This window comes from Pezoporus occidentalis, unplaced genomic scaffold (assembly GCF_034315485.1).
Source record: "Pezoporus occidentalis ecotype Australia unplaced genomic scaffold, CSIRO_AGI_Poc_V1 ctg282, whole genome shotgun sequence".
Lineage (NCBI taxonomy): Eukaryota > Metazoa > Chordata > Aves > Psittaciformes > Psittacidae > Pezoporus > Pezoporus occidentalis.
The window spans coordinates 344,390-360,694 of NW_026914741.1; the positions used below are offsets into that span (position 1 = coordinate 344,390).

The 16,305-nt window shown below is 50.3% G+C and overlaps 1 protein-coding gene across 4 annotated transcripts in view; it reads right to left on the bottom strand.

Moving 5' to 3' along the window:
• The window catches only part of LOC134167285 (mucosa-associated lymphoid tissue lymphoma translocation protein 1-like), a 28,331-nt gene extending 13,225 nt beyond the window's left edge, over positions 1 to 15,106 (bottom strand). For 3 of the 4 annotated variants that reach the window (XM_062625791.1, XM_062625792.1, XM_062625787.1), the window contains exons 1-8: positions 14,937 to 15,106; positions 14,535 to 14,653; positions 13,142 to 13,295; positions 12,281 to 12,501; positions 10,645 to 10,741; positions 8,575 to 8,601; positions 7,562 to 7,765; positions 1,021 to 1,198 (exon numbers count right to left, since the gene is read on the bottom strand). In XM_062625791.1, the coding sequence (XP_062481775.1) occupies positions 1,021 to 1,198; positions 7,562 to 7,765; positions 8,575 to 8,601; positions 10,645 to 10,741; positions 12,281 to 12,501; positions 13,142 to 13,295; positions 14,535 to 14,653; positions 14,937 to 14,946 (1,010 nt within the window). In that variant the 5' untranslated portion in view covers positions 14,947 to 15,106. The remainder of the gene's footprint in view (positions 1 to 1,020; positions 1,199 to 7,561; positions 7,766 to 8,574; positions 8,602 to 10,644; positions 10,742 to 12,280; positions 12,502 to 13,141; positions 13,296 to 14,534; positions 14,654 to 14,936) is intronic. The other variant, XM_062625788.1, reaches the window with a different exon arrangement.
• Positions 15,107 to 16,305: the final 1,199 nt, after the last annotated feature.

Below are 16,305 nucleotides of genomic sequence, written 5' to 3' on the forward strand. Positions count from 1 at the left end.
AGGCAGTGTATAAGCTATTCAAAGTGAGCATTCCCACCTCTCCAGCTAAAAGGCATCTAAGATTTAACAACTTTCCAGGAGCTGGCAGCTCTTTCAGGGCAACAGTATTAAAATCCCTGTCATCTTTATGGTTCTTGGTACAGAAACCACAGAAGGAAGAGTGAAATTTCTACATCTGATCTCCATGTCTTTTCTGACTTGTAAATATGCCTCAGGAGATTGAAATAAATGGACTAATAACAGCTTCTACTGGAATAGTCCACCTACCTCTGCTGAAAATGGACAAGTAATTCCCTGCAGTCCAGAAGCTGCAGGCCAAGGGAGAATGATGAGCTTTCCACAGAGGAAAAATGCTGATCTGAGAGGAAAAATGCAGCAGCCTGGGTCCCACATTACAACATGAGCACTTCAGAAGCATATAAGGCTAGTAAGAACCAAGTACCACAGCTTAAAATATTTTCCCCATCATGTTGCACTCTTTTCACTGAGATGTTAACTGAAACGGAGCCAGGAGAAGAGAGCCTGAGCATGTGGGCAACATGCAGCATGAAAGTACAAGGTCAGCAAGATGCTGCTAAAAGCCTACTGGGCCGGGTGGTTCAGTGCAGGGGGTTGAAGCACAAAAAGACAAACCCTATGCTAAGTTTCAGCCAACAATTTGTGTAAGGGCAGACCCAGCCCTCCACAGGCTTTAGACAACTTGTCTGGTTTTGCTAGCCTTTTTCACCCCCAAAAATCATAACAGGGTCTCCACCCCCTTCTTTCAGGCAGCATCTGATGATTTCAGCATCTGGGAAGACTGGTCTTCCCAGGGCATCCTGAAAGACCTTAGTCTTGCTGATTCTACAACCTGACAAACTGGGCTCAGCAGCACAACAGAGGATGCGGTCCCAGCAATCCAAGGGATCACCCCACATGATTGTGTAGAAGCCCACTGCTGAAGTGGGGGCTGTCTCCCCTGACTCCTCACAATGCCATGCTCTGCCCATTGCAGGTGAGGAAGGGGGAAAAGCAACCTACCATTTCCTGCAGGTGTCCAGCAGGATGAGGTTCAGGGCTGTCTGCTGCTGCTGCATCCTCTGGAGGATCCTCTGCACGCTGATGCAGTTCTCAGGGGCGTAGGGCTGTGGAGCATCAACTGGGACCATGTAGTTCCTCCCCAAATGTTCATACCCATGCCCAGCATAGTAGAATATAGCTGGTAACAGGGAGAGAAGAGGATGAGCTATGATGTGAACCTCCGGGTCTGTAACCAGCTCCACACAGCCATGTCCCACCTCTTGTCCTGAAGGGATACTGCAGCAAGGGGCACCTATGAAACCAACCTCACAAATTTGGCTTTTTCTAGTCTGTTCCCTTCAGCAGAGATAGAAGCAGCCCTGAGGGGCTCTCCTGCATTTGTGGTCTTCAGCACCATCTGTCATGAGACCCCAAAGTCACTGGGTTTTCCCATTTTCATAACCATTTGTGCTTCAACACCCAAACTCAGCATCTAGGTAGCACTGAGGGGAAAACCAAGGAGCGAATGCAAACAGGAGGAGAAATGCAGTAAATGGGGAAGGATAATAGTAAGTTCGAGGGTGGTAGGATGCTCTTCCTTCAAAAGGTAAACTTTAATTGGTAATTCCCCACTGATAATCATCAGAAAGGTGTGGACTGAAGAGAACTCCATGTTCTCAGGAATGCCAGGCTGAAGGCCACCTTTGGACAAAGCCTTGGTTAATCATCATCTCTTGGCAAGAATCATAGAATAGTTACAACAAAGTATTTTATCATTATGATATATACCTTAACAGCCTTTTAAATAAGAAGTTTGTCAGCTTCCTAGTTTCTGAAAAGAGACTAGCAATGGATTAGGTGATGGGAAACACTCTCCAGATTTAAAATGTCTGCCTGTATTTACACACCTATAAGCTGGTGAAAAATTAGACAGACTTGATCTCCAGATGTCCGGAACACATGGACCACATGCTTCAACAACCTCAGACCACACACCAGCCCTGTAAGGCTGATGAGGAGTCAGACTTATCCAAATATTGGTGGAAAGACCAGTACCCAACAAGAATTTTGGTTTTGAGTTTTATTCTTAAGCACGACACTTCGAAAAGGTTTCTGTCTTCACAAGAGATGGCAACACAGGGACATCTAACTTGGAAAGCCAGCGCTAAGGAGCTTGGCACAGCCCAAGCTAGTGCTCCAACCCATGTGTTTGCCGAAGGGCATTCCTGCTGCACAGGGATTCCTACATGGGCTGCAGCTTCCTGAAAGAAAGCTGTCTAGTGGCCAACTACCCCTTCCCAGCACTGACGCCACTGCTTGGGAGTGAGGGTGAAAGCCAACTTGGGGAACTGAAACAGGTTAAAAATAGCTCTGCGAAGTGACACAAACTACCACAACTGAGGGACAGTGAAAAATGAGAGGTCAGAAATGAGAACAAGTGGCTAAGAGACAAACACCTCAGGAGAAATTCCGTAGTCAAATTTGCTGCCAAAGCCCAAACTTCAGAGTAACCTCTCCTCTCTTTTCCCTCCAAGGTTTCTGCCTTGGTAGTTCACTCAGCGCACTCGCTCTGATCTCTGATGCTGCAAGGGATGCAGTGAATGGGGCAGGAGCTGAATGACTGAAAGCATGATCTCATTGTACGGAGGATGGAAAGTATGATATTACATCAAAAAAGTCCTCAAGTCATCTTTGGTTTCTATTCTCAGGGGATGATGGAAAGTTACTCAAATGCTGTCTTCACAGCTGCCCACAGCATTTGGGTTCCTCTTCTTGTGGATCACCAGCCAGAGGAAGGCAGGGCTCTGATTTGCAGAAGTTTTATATTTTTAGAGCTTGCAAATCAAAACCTCTGCTGAGACTATAAAAGTATAAAAAAGGGAGCCTTCTGTAAAAATCAGATACAGGCACTTCAGGTTTGGCCCCTCAAGTTATCAAGCACTCCTGTATGTGCAAGGGAGGTAATGACATCCCTTACCAGGCAGCATCACTGATACTTGGTAGAAAATGAAATATTATGGAAAAAAACACAAAGAATGCTCAATCATTAAATCTTGTAACTTCTGAAGCCCTGAATGTACCGCCAAGTGCTCCCCACACTACACAAACCACAAAGATTTGTGTTCAGATCAAAATGACATGAGTTTCACGTCAGCTGAGCAGCTTTGCAAATCTCTCCTGGACCTCATCTCTCCCCCTGAACAGGAAAGTTAATGATTGGCCTAGAGAAGGAAAAGTGTATTTTATTCCAAGCTAGTATTTCAGTGTTCTTCCCACATCTCGTGGGTCAAAACTGCTGATCAGGGACAAGCTTCCAAGTACCAAATTCAAAAACAGAAGCTCCAGGCATGCTTATAAAACAGGAAGCATCAGCATGCAGCTTAATTACGGCATGACAGCATATTCCTAGTATTTCACTCACAGCTTTCTGCTCTCGTTGCACTTCTTTGACTCGGGACTTTTTAAGACTTCCAAATAAAATCCAGGGAGATTCCTTGTTTGCCTGAAGGCTGAATGATTAGACCACTCAGGGAATGTCTGCAGCCTTCAAAAATCCTCTGCAGCTCTTCTGAGAGGAGATCTGGAGGAAACCCAGTCAGATGAGCCACTCCGTCCATACGGTGAATTAGAGAAGCCTTTGGATCACCTTAAATACACAGCTAAACGATATTCCTGTGCCTGAAAATGAAACCAGCTTTTGCCCTGTGGTTGAGAAATTTAAGAACAAATTCAATAACAATGACAAAATCCTGCACTGAGGCAGATAAACCCAGGTAGCATTTTGGCTGGGGCTGCGCAGCAAGCCTAGAGATAAGGGCCTGGAGTCACAGTGGACACCACACTGAAGACGAGCCAGCATTCACTGGGGACAGGGCTATGCTAGCAGATGCAGGATCACCAGAGAAGCTGTCACCACTCTCCTTGGCCCCAGGAGATGCTGCTTAGATCCAGTGTCCAGTTTTAGGGACTTCAGTTCAAGACGAGGGTGGAGAAGCTGGAAGAAGGCCAGCAGAGGCTACAAAGATGTTGGCTTCTTGATAGCCAAGAAGAGGCTACAAGATATCCAGGGCCTGTGAGGAGAGAGTGAAGGAACTGGGCTGGGCTGGAGACGTGGAGGCAGAGGAAGGTCTAACAGCTCCTGAAGGAGCAGTTACAGAGACAACAAAGCCCAACTCTTGTGTCAGAATTGACGAACAACATGGGGCAATGAACACCAACCCTTGAAGGGTCATGTCTAACAGGAGGAAAGACCTCCCTGGAGAGTGGTGCAGCCTGGGACAGGCAGGCAGATAAATGGAGGGTTCCATGCCTAGAAGTCTTGACCTGATAAGGAGAGCTACAACCAACCCTAACCTTGTGCTGGTAACTCCAAAGTCCCTTCTTACCAACCCCTGTACAAGTGTAAATCACAGGTCAGTAAGGACATGTGAGGGAGGGCAGCCATCCAAAGGGCCCTGCCATTCTAGGGAGGACAGACACATCTTCAGCTCTTACCACCACCCTGAAGCTAAACAAATTGCTAGAAGCAACAATATGCACCATGCTCAAACACTAATCCACGTGGCTATGTCCTCTCTTCTGATCTTCTGATTTTGCCATCCAGAGGGACCTTGACACGCCTGTGAGGTGGCTGGTGCCAACCTTATGAAGTTTAACCATAACAAGTGCAAGGTCCTACACCTGGGTCGGAGCAATCCCAGGCACAGCTACAGGTTGGGCAGAGAAGAGATTCAGAGCAGCCCTGCGGAGAAGGACTTGGGGGTGTTGGTTGATGAGAAAATGAACATGAGCCAGCTTCAGTGTGCGCTTGCAGCCCAGAAAGCAACCGTATCCTGGGCTGCATCAAAAGGAGCGTGACCAGCAGGTCAAAGGAGGTGATCCTGCCCCTCTACTCTGCTCTTGTGAGACCTCACTTGGAGCACTGTGTGCAGTTCTGGTGTCCTCAACATAAAAAGGACATGGAACTGTTGGAACAAGTCCAGAGAAGGGCCACAAGGATGATCAGGGACTGGAGCACCTCCTGTATGAAGACAGGCTGAGAAATTTGTGGCTGTTCAGCCTGGAGAAGAGAAGTCTGTGTGGAGACCTCATACCAGCTTTCCTGTATCTGAAGGGGGCCTATAGGGATGCTAGGGAGGTACTCTTCATTAGGGACTGTAGTGATAGGGCAAGGGGTAAGGGGTTCAAACTTAAACAGGGGAAGTTTAGATTGGATCTAAGGAGGAAATTCTTTCCTGTTAGGGTGGTGAGGCACTGGAATGGGTTGCTCAGGGAGGCTGTGAATGCTCCATCCCTGGCAATGTTCAAGACCAGGTTGGACGAGGCCTTGGGTGATATGGTTTAGTGTGAGGTGTCCCTGCCCATGGCAGGGGGGTTGGAACTTGATGATCTTAAGGTCCTTTCCAACCCTAACTATTCTATGATTCTATGATCTGCTTCAGCAAAAAGATGTATGAATGCCCCAGCTGGAGTTAAACCTCAGAAGACAGCCAGCCTCACTCCTTGGGCATGCTGAGAGGTGTTTATGTTAGATCAGAGCCTCTCACTTCAGCCCAGTGACAGTCTTTCACTGGTCAGCCCTCTCCTCCCAGCTCCCTGTTTCACTTGAATGTCTAAACAAAGCTCTCCTGACTTCAAGCTTTGGTGATAGCTACACAGGAGATGGCACCTCCAGGTTCCTTGAACCAGAAAAAAAAAGGCAGAAGCACTGGAATGCCTCTCTGCAGGTGCTTGTCTGACAGACATACATGGACCTTCAAGACTGACTATCACACATGCCCCTGGGGGGCTTTTTAGTTTTAACAGGCTGCTTAGGCTGTTTCTGAAGCTACTCTCTCACCATTATCTGCCCTGCGTATAAGTTACATGAATCCTAAACCTCTCAGTCAGTTCTTGATGTTTATCCTGGAGTTAGTGCCTTGAAAAATACACAGTTTAGAAGTTGTTAGCTTTTTCCTAGTGTGTGTTTTTATTACTAAGACAAGTTAATTTAAGTGATTTGTGCTTCACCTGGTTCTTTATATTTTATGTAAGGAAAACAGCTGAAGAAATACTGGAAGAAGCATCACAGTGAGAGGCATCACACTTCAGATGGAGAAACCCCGGGGCAATCAGCAGGCAGACTGACCCAATGCTTTACCATTAAGTCTGGATGCCACCAATTACAGCAAGAGTCCTCAATTCAATCATGCTACTGTGCTGGGGTTCACTGCCTCCAAATAATAGTAGACCACTCAGCTTAGAAAGCTGTAAAGAAAACCACCATCCAAAGAAAACCACTTGCAGGCTATGCCTGGCAAACACCTGAGGCTTCAAGGTTCACTAACCCAGCTGTTAGCATTTTTCCTGACAGTGCACAAAGTCAGTTTTCCAGGAAGGATCAGTGGCCACAAATGCAGAAAAGCACTAGAAGTTTAAATAAGGCATGACAGCATGAACGGTTTGCCATTTCCAAATAGTTTTTTCTGTCAAATGCTTATGAAAACAAGGAAAGTGCCATGGATAAAATGCTATTCAGTCTTCATGCAACATGAGTAGAGACTGGGAATGGCAGTGCCATGGGACAAGCAGAGAAGCCAACCAAGGATGCCTCTGGCCTGGGAGAGGAGGTAAAGCCCAAGATACAAATGGATTTCAGAGAGCAACCACAAGAGGAAGCTGAGAGTGAAGTCACAGAACTACGCTGCCATCAGGTGATGTGCTTGGCTGGAGTGGTGACAATCATGTTCTGCCCTTCCCTGCCAGCTCAGCCTCCTGGGGTGAGTCAGTGCTTCCAGGAACAAGGTGGCTTTGCAGCATTTCACTCAGGGCTGTGTCCTTGTCCACTGCAAAACCTCCAAACCTCCTGCTGAGCGCAGGGCTGGAATTATCCCACACTGACCTTCATAGAGTGCCCTGCTATGCCATGCAACTGGGAGGGCAGTGATGATAAGCCTTGCATGTCAGCTTGGAATTAAAAAAAAAACCCTGCAAGGTGTTTTCAGGGTATCTATCAGGTTGAGAAAACCTCAGAAACCCCAAAGAAACTACTTTCACCACCACATCTGAACATCTGCTTTAAGATCCACAAGATCTGCTAGCTGGTTTTGTGTTTGAGGAATGCTTCTCTCTGAGAATCGCATGCAATAAGCTCAAAGCCCAACCTCAAAGCCAGCTGCAGCTGGGAATGCTCTTCTGCAAAAAAAAAGCAAAGTCCCAAATGAGACCATCAGGAAAGAGAAACAGAGAAATCACTGTCAGCTGTAGCAGTCACCACTAAAAAGGAGCTCCCCCTCTCACAAAGGAGAGTGGTGGGGGCAGTTGATAGGCAAAATCAAAACACTTTCTCCCATTCATCATCAGAAGCTCTGGATCCCTAAAAGCCTGGCATGACTGCAGACTACAATGTAGGTCTCCCTTTCCCCCATATCCCCCAAAGGAAAGTTCAATTTCCTCTTTTATAATTCAACAGCTGCTCATAAAATTGCCAAATCCCTCCTCCTCCCTGTCCTCTACTGCTGCTACCTGCACATCAGCTGCTGCCTGCTCAGCACTGGCAGGTACTGGGCTGGCTTTGCCTTACCATAGACTCCTTTTCCCAGGAGCTCCAGGAACCGACTGACTGCTGCCTCCATCTCAGCCTTGTTCAGATCCAGAAGGGAGACAACCTGGAAGCCCAGCTGCTCCAGAAGGAGACTCAGCTCAAACACATCCATGACGGGAGCCATGAGGTTGGGATGATGCTGGTAGTGGTTGTTGCCCACTAAAAGTGCTATCTTGCCTGTAGCTAAAAGAAATACCAAGTGACAAAGCTGTAAATGCTCAGCAGGAGACAAGGTCTCACCTCCTGCTGTTGGAGTCAGGACACAGGAAATCTATTCTTACATGTAGGCAGGAAAGATAGCCCCTATGTTGCTATAAGCCTGAAGCGCCCTGCAGAAAGCCTTTGGCTTTCTGAACACTCACAAAATACACAAATCATCATTTTGCAAGAGACTTGGAAAGTTTTCACTTAACAACCAAAATCCCAGGAGTGCAGGAGGATCCACACTACCGAGGCTATTCAGCAGCTACCCTACCACAACCACAGGTCTTGCATGCCAGCAGTGCTCAGATGCACTGAACCAGGGTAGGAGGTCCTTTCCCCCACGAGCCTGAAGGAGAGAAACCCCAGGATCCTTGCTTTCATTTTATCCCCACCTTCCACTGTAGGAAAAAACCCAAATTTATGGTACTCAGCAGTGGTGGGAGCAAGGAGCTTTTTCTTGCTTCAAGGAGGTATTGCAAGGAAGGGAAACAGTGTCATGTGAACAATACTTCTAAAATCGCTTTGGTAGGCACAGATGTGAAGACTGGGTTACTCATTAGGAATAATCTTACTCCACTTGTGGAAACTGATAAGGACTTGGGATGCGGCTCATCCTGTGCCTTGCAGTTCTGATCCCAGAAGCACAGAGCCCATGACAAGGTGGGCACAGAGGCCTGAAGCGATATCTGCAGGAAAAACACTCCTATGCCTTGTCCTCCCTTCTACCCTAAAGCCTGACTTCTAATTAGGGGAAGAATTGCTCAGGAAGAAATGATGACAGGACTCACCAAAAAACTTTTCAGAGTGACATGTACCTGGAAAAGACAGAAGAAACAATAAGCCTGTACCCAGCACCCCAGTGCCAACTCCCACAAGTCTGAAACCTGTTCCAACATCCCCCAGCAATGCAAAGCTGGATCATACAGTATGAAGCATCCACACAAGCAACACTCCTCAGGCCCGATTGCTAACCTTAAAAACATGGGTCTGGTGATTTTAGAAGGATGTATAGAATCCTGCCTGATGTATGAAATCTTGAGCAGCTGGGAAGCAAAGCTTGGAGAAGAGGCAGGCCAGTGGAAAGAGAGCAGCACGAAGGAGCTTGAACCCATCAGCAGGTCTGCGCTACTCAGACTAGCCCTGGCTCGGCTGCCGTGGTTCCCGAGATGACTTGCCCACTCCCTCACTGCAGCGAAAGCAAAGGCAACACAGTAACTAAGGCTCAGCCTAAGCTTCAGAACAGGGTTCTCCCCACAAGCAGCCAGTGCAGGGGAAGCCACCTGTTTGCTTTTGATCGAGATAAAATTCCCAGAGCCTTTCCCTGCCTTTTAGCAGTTCTGGTTCAGAAAAGCCACCCTAAATGTGACTCAGTTACATGACCTCCAAAAGTTCCCTTGCCCAGTCTCTTAAAATCACCATTACCCAACAGCTCCAGCTTTTCCAATTTAAATTTCAAAATATAATCCAGCCCACGAGAAAACCCTAAGGCCCTACCGCTCAAAAAGAGGAAATCAAGGGCATATTTTTAACTGCCTAAAACTCAGGTCTGGAAGAGTTTAGTACCCAAACCAGTGCTGCTAAATGCACTGGAGTTGCCTGGAAATACACTCATCCTCTCCTGCCTCTGACAGAGCTGACTGTTACATGGTAAAGCTAAGCAGCTGTAGCATCTTGAACCCATCCCAATCCAGTGCATCCTTCTCACTGCCTGTCCTCCCTGGATGCTGTTTTGCCACCAGTGAGGAGGCAGGGAGAGTACTCTCTGGCTATACAAGGCCAATTTACACTCTGGAGCAATTTTAAAGCCAGCCTAAAAGGTGACATGAGAAGCTTATGGCATAGAATCTCCAGATGGAGTAAGGAGCCAGTAAAGCTAGCCCATGCTATTCCTGTCCCACAGCAGGGCAGAGGGCCAAAACAGGCTTCACACACCGAAGGTGGAGCATGCCGAAGGCTCTGGGGACCCATCTTCTCCCTCTTAGCTCATGCAGCATCAGGCCCGGGCTGTGAGCCCAAAGGACCTGAACCTTCCCAAAATACCACCATCCTCTCCATCTCTGCGTGTCTGAGTACATCGCTTCATCTCAGCAGGGCTGTAAATGAGTTTTAGCATAGGAGCCTGCTGCAATTTGGCCAAGGAGCTATTAAATCAACACCTTGGCAAGGCAAGAAAACTACATGAGAATCCAAGAGTGCTCAACCTACCCTCAGATGTCAGGTCTGTGACAGACTGCAGGACCCAGAAGCATCCTACACCACAGGAGAGTGGATCACTGGCTTTTGGCTTTTTTCTGTTATAGACGCCGCTTCCCCTCACTGCCTCTGAACTCTGTTATCAAAGAATCCTATTTATCACAGTGTGACAGATGCCTGTGCTTGCTGCTCAGCCGGGCTTGCGCAGCTCTGCTGAGATCACTGTATCCAGTATATCCAGGGTGTGAAACTGTAGTCTGCAGGCTCTTTCCCTGACAGCTGTCACAGCACTGCCAGGACACTCCAGTTCTTCTGCAGAGCCCCGTTGCATCTCTGCTCTGAAGTGTCACACCTTTGTCTCCCAGCAGAAGTGGTATTTTAAACTCGTGGTCTTTCTTTATGTTAATAAAAGCATGCAAGATCCATCCACGCCGGGGGAAGATGCAAGTATCAGAGCCATGCATCCTACTTCCCCTAATCCCACCCCCTGGAGCCCAGCTTCCCCCTGCACTGATTGAGCCACAGGGTAACACACCAGCACTGGGCTCCCCGTTCATCAGTTCAGCACTTCCAAGCAAGACCATTAAACTCCTTTTTGCCCTCCAATTACTTTTCATGCTAGGAGGTGATTTGCAGCAAAGCAGATGTGGGTTGGCTCTGCTCACCTACGTGAATATCCACTGCATTGGTCCAGTGCTCGCCGTGGCTATTGGAGGCACAGCAGAGGTATGTGCCGGAGTCACTGACCTTTGCATGGGAGATCTAGACAGATCAAAAGTTAAATCACATTATTTATGGTGAAAGTTTACAGCCCCCTGACGGTATCTGCCAAAGGCACCTGTGTTCCTGGAATGAAAAGTCTTTATTCTTCATTCTTTGCTTCACAAAGCTAAGGTTTCCCATGGCTTCTGTCTTTTCTAGGAAGTTCAGTGGCCCCAGAGGTATTCAAGGCCAGGCTGGAGAGCACCTTGAGCACAGTGGTCTAGGGGGAAGTATCCCTGCCCATTGCAGGAACTAGATGATCTTAAGGTCCTTTCCAACACAAAGCATTTTATGATTCTATGTTTCTATGCTAAGGTCGGCTGCTGACCCCAGCTTCTAGAGCGCAAGAATCCCCTGCCCAATTGACTTCCCTTCTTTATTCAGCAGTCCCAAAACTCTGTGTCATAGCCATACTCTGCCTCAGGAGCCACACTGGGAGGATGGTGTGTGGCCAAAATCAGAAGGTTGCCTGATTTTCCTCTTGGGTAACATTTTCTAGATTTCTGATCATAGCTCTTTTCTGGCAGTTTTCAACAATTATGTATCTCTCTTGACGTTGACAACAATCACAGAAGTACCGGCTGGTGAGGACCTATGTGGCTCTCCAGCCCAGGTTCCTACTCAGAAAGCCACCCCTGGGTCAGGTTGGCCATGACTTTGTCTAGTTAAATACTGAAAACCCCCAAGGATGGACATCTTGTTGCCTTTCTGGCTCAAGGAGCACCACCCACCTCCAAATGAAGAACCTCTTTCTAATCCCCAGCCTGAACTTGCCTGGGAAAAGTGCAATCTGAGACCACTGTCCCCTAATATCATCTATTACACCTGAGAAGAGATTGGATCTCTTGTCTTCATTACCCTTCACGTGATGCCCCACAAGGAAATCTGTTTTTCTTGCTTCAAGAAGATAGCATTGTTGCGTTCAGCCAGTAACCCAAAATAAAGCCACACTTTTTGCTGTGAACCTGACTCTTTTCTGCGAGGACTAACCACTTTTCCTTCTAGTTCTCCTGCAGGCAGGCAGCACTCCTGCAGCTGCATCAGTCCACAGTCCCTGCGCTGACATGCAATAGCTGTTCATGTGCCACTGCTGCAAAAAGTAATGAGAAACCTGCCAAGAGCCCGTGACACATCTATGAATGGGTTACTTCTTAGAGAAACATCTGCAGCTTTGAAAGAAGCCCATAAAACTTATTCCCTCTTCACCTGGAGGCCTTCAGTCAGCTACCAAAGCAACTGGGGTGATACATGGAGTGTTCTCCCACAACCCTGCGAGGCCGCAGGGAAGAACTGCTGAGCATGAGGCTGGAGAGGGCTAGAGAGGCTGGGAGGACAGGCAACGAGACACTGCTTTCTGATGGCATCCACCTATCACACAGATCAAAACACGGCTGAGATTGCCAGAGAGATGCAAGCCAGGCTTAAGGACTGACATGGTCTTGTCCAGGATGACAATGACACAATTTTCAACAGCCTCTCCAAGGTTTCTAAGGCTCTCCCATGCCCACCACCCAGCAATGAGCTTCTCCTATCACCCACCTCAGCAGCCAAAGTGTCTGAACTACCCCAAGACAACATTACCCAGAGTTTTTTTTTCTTCTGGTGCTCTAGAAGGTTCCCATTCTGGTACCACTGGTAGCTGGGGGCTGGGACCCCCATGGCAGCACACTGCAGCTGCAGCGGCTTACCCACGTCCACCCTCTGCTCAGTGGGGTTGAGGACGATGACTGGTTCTCCTTGCCAGAGCCGAGGGGGCAGTCCTGTGAAGCAGCAACACAGAATTGGTCCTCCCTCCACAAAGACAGAAAACAAGGGTAATTTTTTCTCCCTGTACAAGAACCTGTGCGCACTGCCAGAAAAGCAAGCTTTCCCAACCACTCCAAGAGGTACCAAAGGATGGCTGTGATTGCAGCATCACCACTGCACCCTTCTGCTTTGGGAGCAGGGAATCCTGGAGAGTGACACCCATGATAGTAAATGACACACCAAAACCTGCCTCTGGCTTCCCAAACTTGATACTTGCCCTTCCCTGCCAACGGCACAAAGTCAACATGCTGCCATCAGCCACACCTGGAGTTATTTTTGCTCAGCTCTGAAATAGCCATATTGCCTTGTCCAGTACCACTGTCAAGCGCAAACAGGCAAACACCCAGTATAACTCTAGGAAAAAGGAGCAAGTACCTAGAGCCGAAGTTACGCAGACCATGACATGGACCTGAATCACCCAGAGAATGGGCACAGAGGTCTGGGTTAGGCCTGAAGGCTCATGCTCCTGAAGCAATGCTTCTGTATTGCGATTTTTGAGCTGGGAGGACACATTGCCCCGGGAACTGCACAGGATCACTGCTGCAAGCGTGGGCAAAGCATAAAATGTGGAAAAGCTACAAGACATGCTCATACCTCTGGCAACACAATGATGGACCTCCACCTTCACCCAGTCAGAGAAGACGGCATTTTTGTAGAGGTCGTTGATTCTGCAGGTGTAGAGTTGGGACTGTTGTGCAGTGATGGGCAAGTCTTGCTTGGTAGCACCAGGAATCTGGCTGCAGACAGACTAAAGGGAAAACACAGGTGGTGGGGGGCAAGTCCCCTTCATTGCTGGTAGAAAAAGGCACCAGCAGGCACCTTGTAAGAACAGGTGGAAATACTCTCCTCCTCCAGCTGCACGGATGTGAGAGAAGCTTTTTCAGTGTGCATCCCACCCAGCACTGTTTAACTTCTTTGTCAGCAACATGGACAGTGGGATTGAGTGCATGCTCAGCAAGTTTGCGGCAACACCAAGCTGTTGACACACTGGAGGGAAGGGATGTGATGCAGAGGGACCTGAACAGGCTTGAGAGATGGGCTCATGGGAACCTCATGAAGTTCAACAAGGCTAAGTGAAGGGTCCTGACTCTGGATCAGGTCAATCCCCAGCACAGACACAGGCTGGGGAAGACAGGACTGAGAGCAGCCCTGAGGAGAACTTGAAGGTGTTAGGTGAGGAGAAGCTCCGCATAACCTGTGTGTGCACACTTGAGTCCAGAACCCTCCCGTGTGCTGGGCTGCACCCCCAGAGCGTGAGCAGCAGGTTGAAAGAGGGGATCCTGCCCCTCTGCTGTGCTCTGGGGAGTACCCCCCTGCAGCCCTGATCCAGCTCTGGGGCAGCAGCACAAGAGGGACGTGGAGCTGTTGGAGCGAGGCCAGAGGAGGCCATGGAGATGCTGCGAGGGCTGGAGCAGCTCTGCTCTGGAGCCAGGCTGAGAGAGCTGGGCTGGGGCAGCCTGGACAAGAGAAGGCTCCTGAAGGGGAGACCTGAGAGCAGCTCCAGTGCCTAAAGGGGCTGCAGGAAACCTGGAGAAGGGCTTTGGACAAGGGCCTGTAGGGACAGGACAAGAGGAATGGCTTTAACCTGCCAGAGGAGAGACTGAGATGAGCTCTTAGGCAGAAGCTCTTCCCTGGGAGGGTGCTGAGGCGCTGGCACAGGGTGCCCAGAGAAGCTGTGGCTGCACCATCCCTGGCAGTGTTCAAGGCCAGGCTGGACAGGGCCTGGAGCAGCCTGCTCTAGTGGAAGGTGTTCCTGCTCGTGGCAGGGGTTTGGAACTGGAGGAGCTTTAGGATCCCTTCAAGCCAAAGCATTTGATGATTCTATGATATTATGAATGGCAGAGGCCCTTGTCATGTACATATATCCTTTCCCCCTCTCCTAGCTTCCTTGTTCGCACCAGGTCTGCCCGCAGAGGACCAATTCCATCACTGTGGGCAGGGACCCAGCCTGGTGCCACACCAGGGCTACCTCTGTTCCCACGATTACCTGGTACTGACAAAACCATTGGTATTGCAGCAATGTCTGTCCCTCGGCTCTGCACCGCAGGGTGAAGGAGTATCCCAAGGGGACGGAGACGGATACTGGCTGCTCGGTGATCACAATGGCTGTGGAGAAACAGTGTGCTGAGGTGGAAACGACCCAGCATTCATCAGGGACTTCCTCCCACCACTGGCCAGGCTCTATGGGCTGCAAGAGGTGTCCCAGCACCCACCCCAGGACGACAGGACATTTGGAAAACAAGGGATGCTCGGCCTTCCGTGCCCTGGGGCTGTCCCGGGGGCTCTTGGGTCATCTCCCAAGGGCAAGGGGGGCAGCACTTTTCTCTGCAGGGGAAAAGGAGTCAGTGCTCAGGCAGCGCTGCCCGATGGCTCCCAGGCAGCCGCTCACCTTCCTGCATCGCTTCTCAGCCGGCTCCTCAGCGACTCCTCTCCCGGGGAAGCGGCAGCGGCGGCACCTGCGGCGGCCGGGACGGCAGCGCCCAGAGCTCGGGGGGCGGTTCGGGCCCGGCGGCAGGGCCGCTCACCCGGCGCAGCAGCGGTCGGGCACGGTGGGCTCCGTGCGGGATCCGGCTCACCGAGCAGCCCGCGCGGGCCGGGGCCACGGCCCCACACTCACCCGGCGCCCGACGAAGTCGCCGCCGATCCCGCACTTCCGCGCTGCCGGGCCCGCCCCGCTCCCACAGCGGAACCGCGCGGGGCGGTGCCGAACGACGCCGGGGCTGCCTCCTAGCCCGGGCCGGCCCTGCCCTGCACAGCTCTGTCCCGGGACGCTGCAGGAGGCACCGCGGCTGCCCGCCCGTACCTTCCCCGGCCCGGGTGTCCTCAACCCTCCCCACAGGGATCCTCGCCCCCTCTCCACTGGTGACCTTCTCCCCATTCCCACGGGTGTCCTCATTCCCTCCCCACCCTAACTCTTCTCACCCGCTCCCTGCGGGTGTCCTCACCTCTCTCCCTGCGGGTGTCCTCACCCCTCTCCCCGGGAGCTGCAGCCCCAAGGCTCATAGTGGAGCCGCAGCTCTCCTCCGACAGGCAGATGGAAACCGTGCTGGGCTGCCTCTGAGAAATCCCCGCCAGCTGGGCCGGGCATCACGAGGGGCCCAGAGGAGGTGGCTCTGGGCCAGACCGCCCGGAGGTTGCACAAGCCCCTCTGTGACAGGGCAAAACAGGGGTGGCTGGGGATGCCCTGGTTCCGCAGGGGAAACGACACGGTGGTGAGCACCAGGACTTGTTACTCCTGCAACTGTGACTTTCATTTCTAAAGTTAGGGTAAGTAAGGTCAGACTCATTAAACCAAAACTCATAACTTTTGAAGAGATGGGAGGACCAGTACCTAAAGTGGTCACGCAGGAAACCTGGAGAGGGTCTTTGGACAAAGGCCTGTAAGGACAGGACAAACAGGAATGGCTTTAACCTGCCAGAGAGGAGACTGAGATTATACATTAGGCAAAAATTCTTCCCTGTGAGGGTGGTGAGGGTTAGGGTTAGGGTCAGGGTGCCCAGAGAAGCTGTGGCTGCCCCATTCCTGGCAGTGTTCAAGGCCAGGTTGGACCCAGGGGCTTGGAGCAAGCTGCTCTAGTGGAAGGTGTCCCTGCCCGTGGTAGCGGTTATAACTGGAGGAGCGTTAAGGTCCCTTCAACCAAATCATTCTGTGATTCTATGACCCCACAGAAAGGAGCTAGAAATAGAGGACAGGGGATTGACCAGGGAGTGACTGCTCGTCATTCCCAAAGTACTTCAAAGTGACTGGGGAGGGAGTG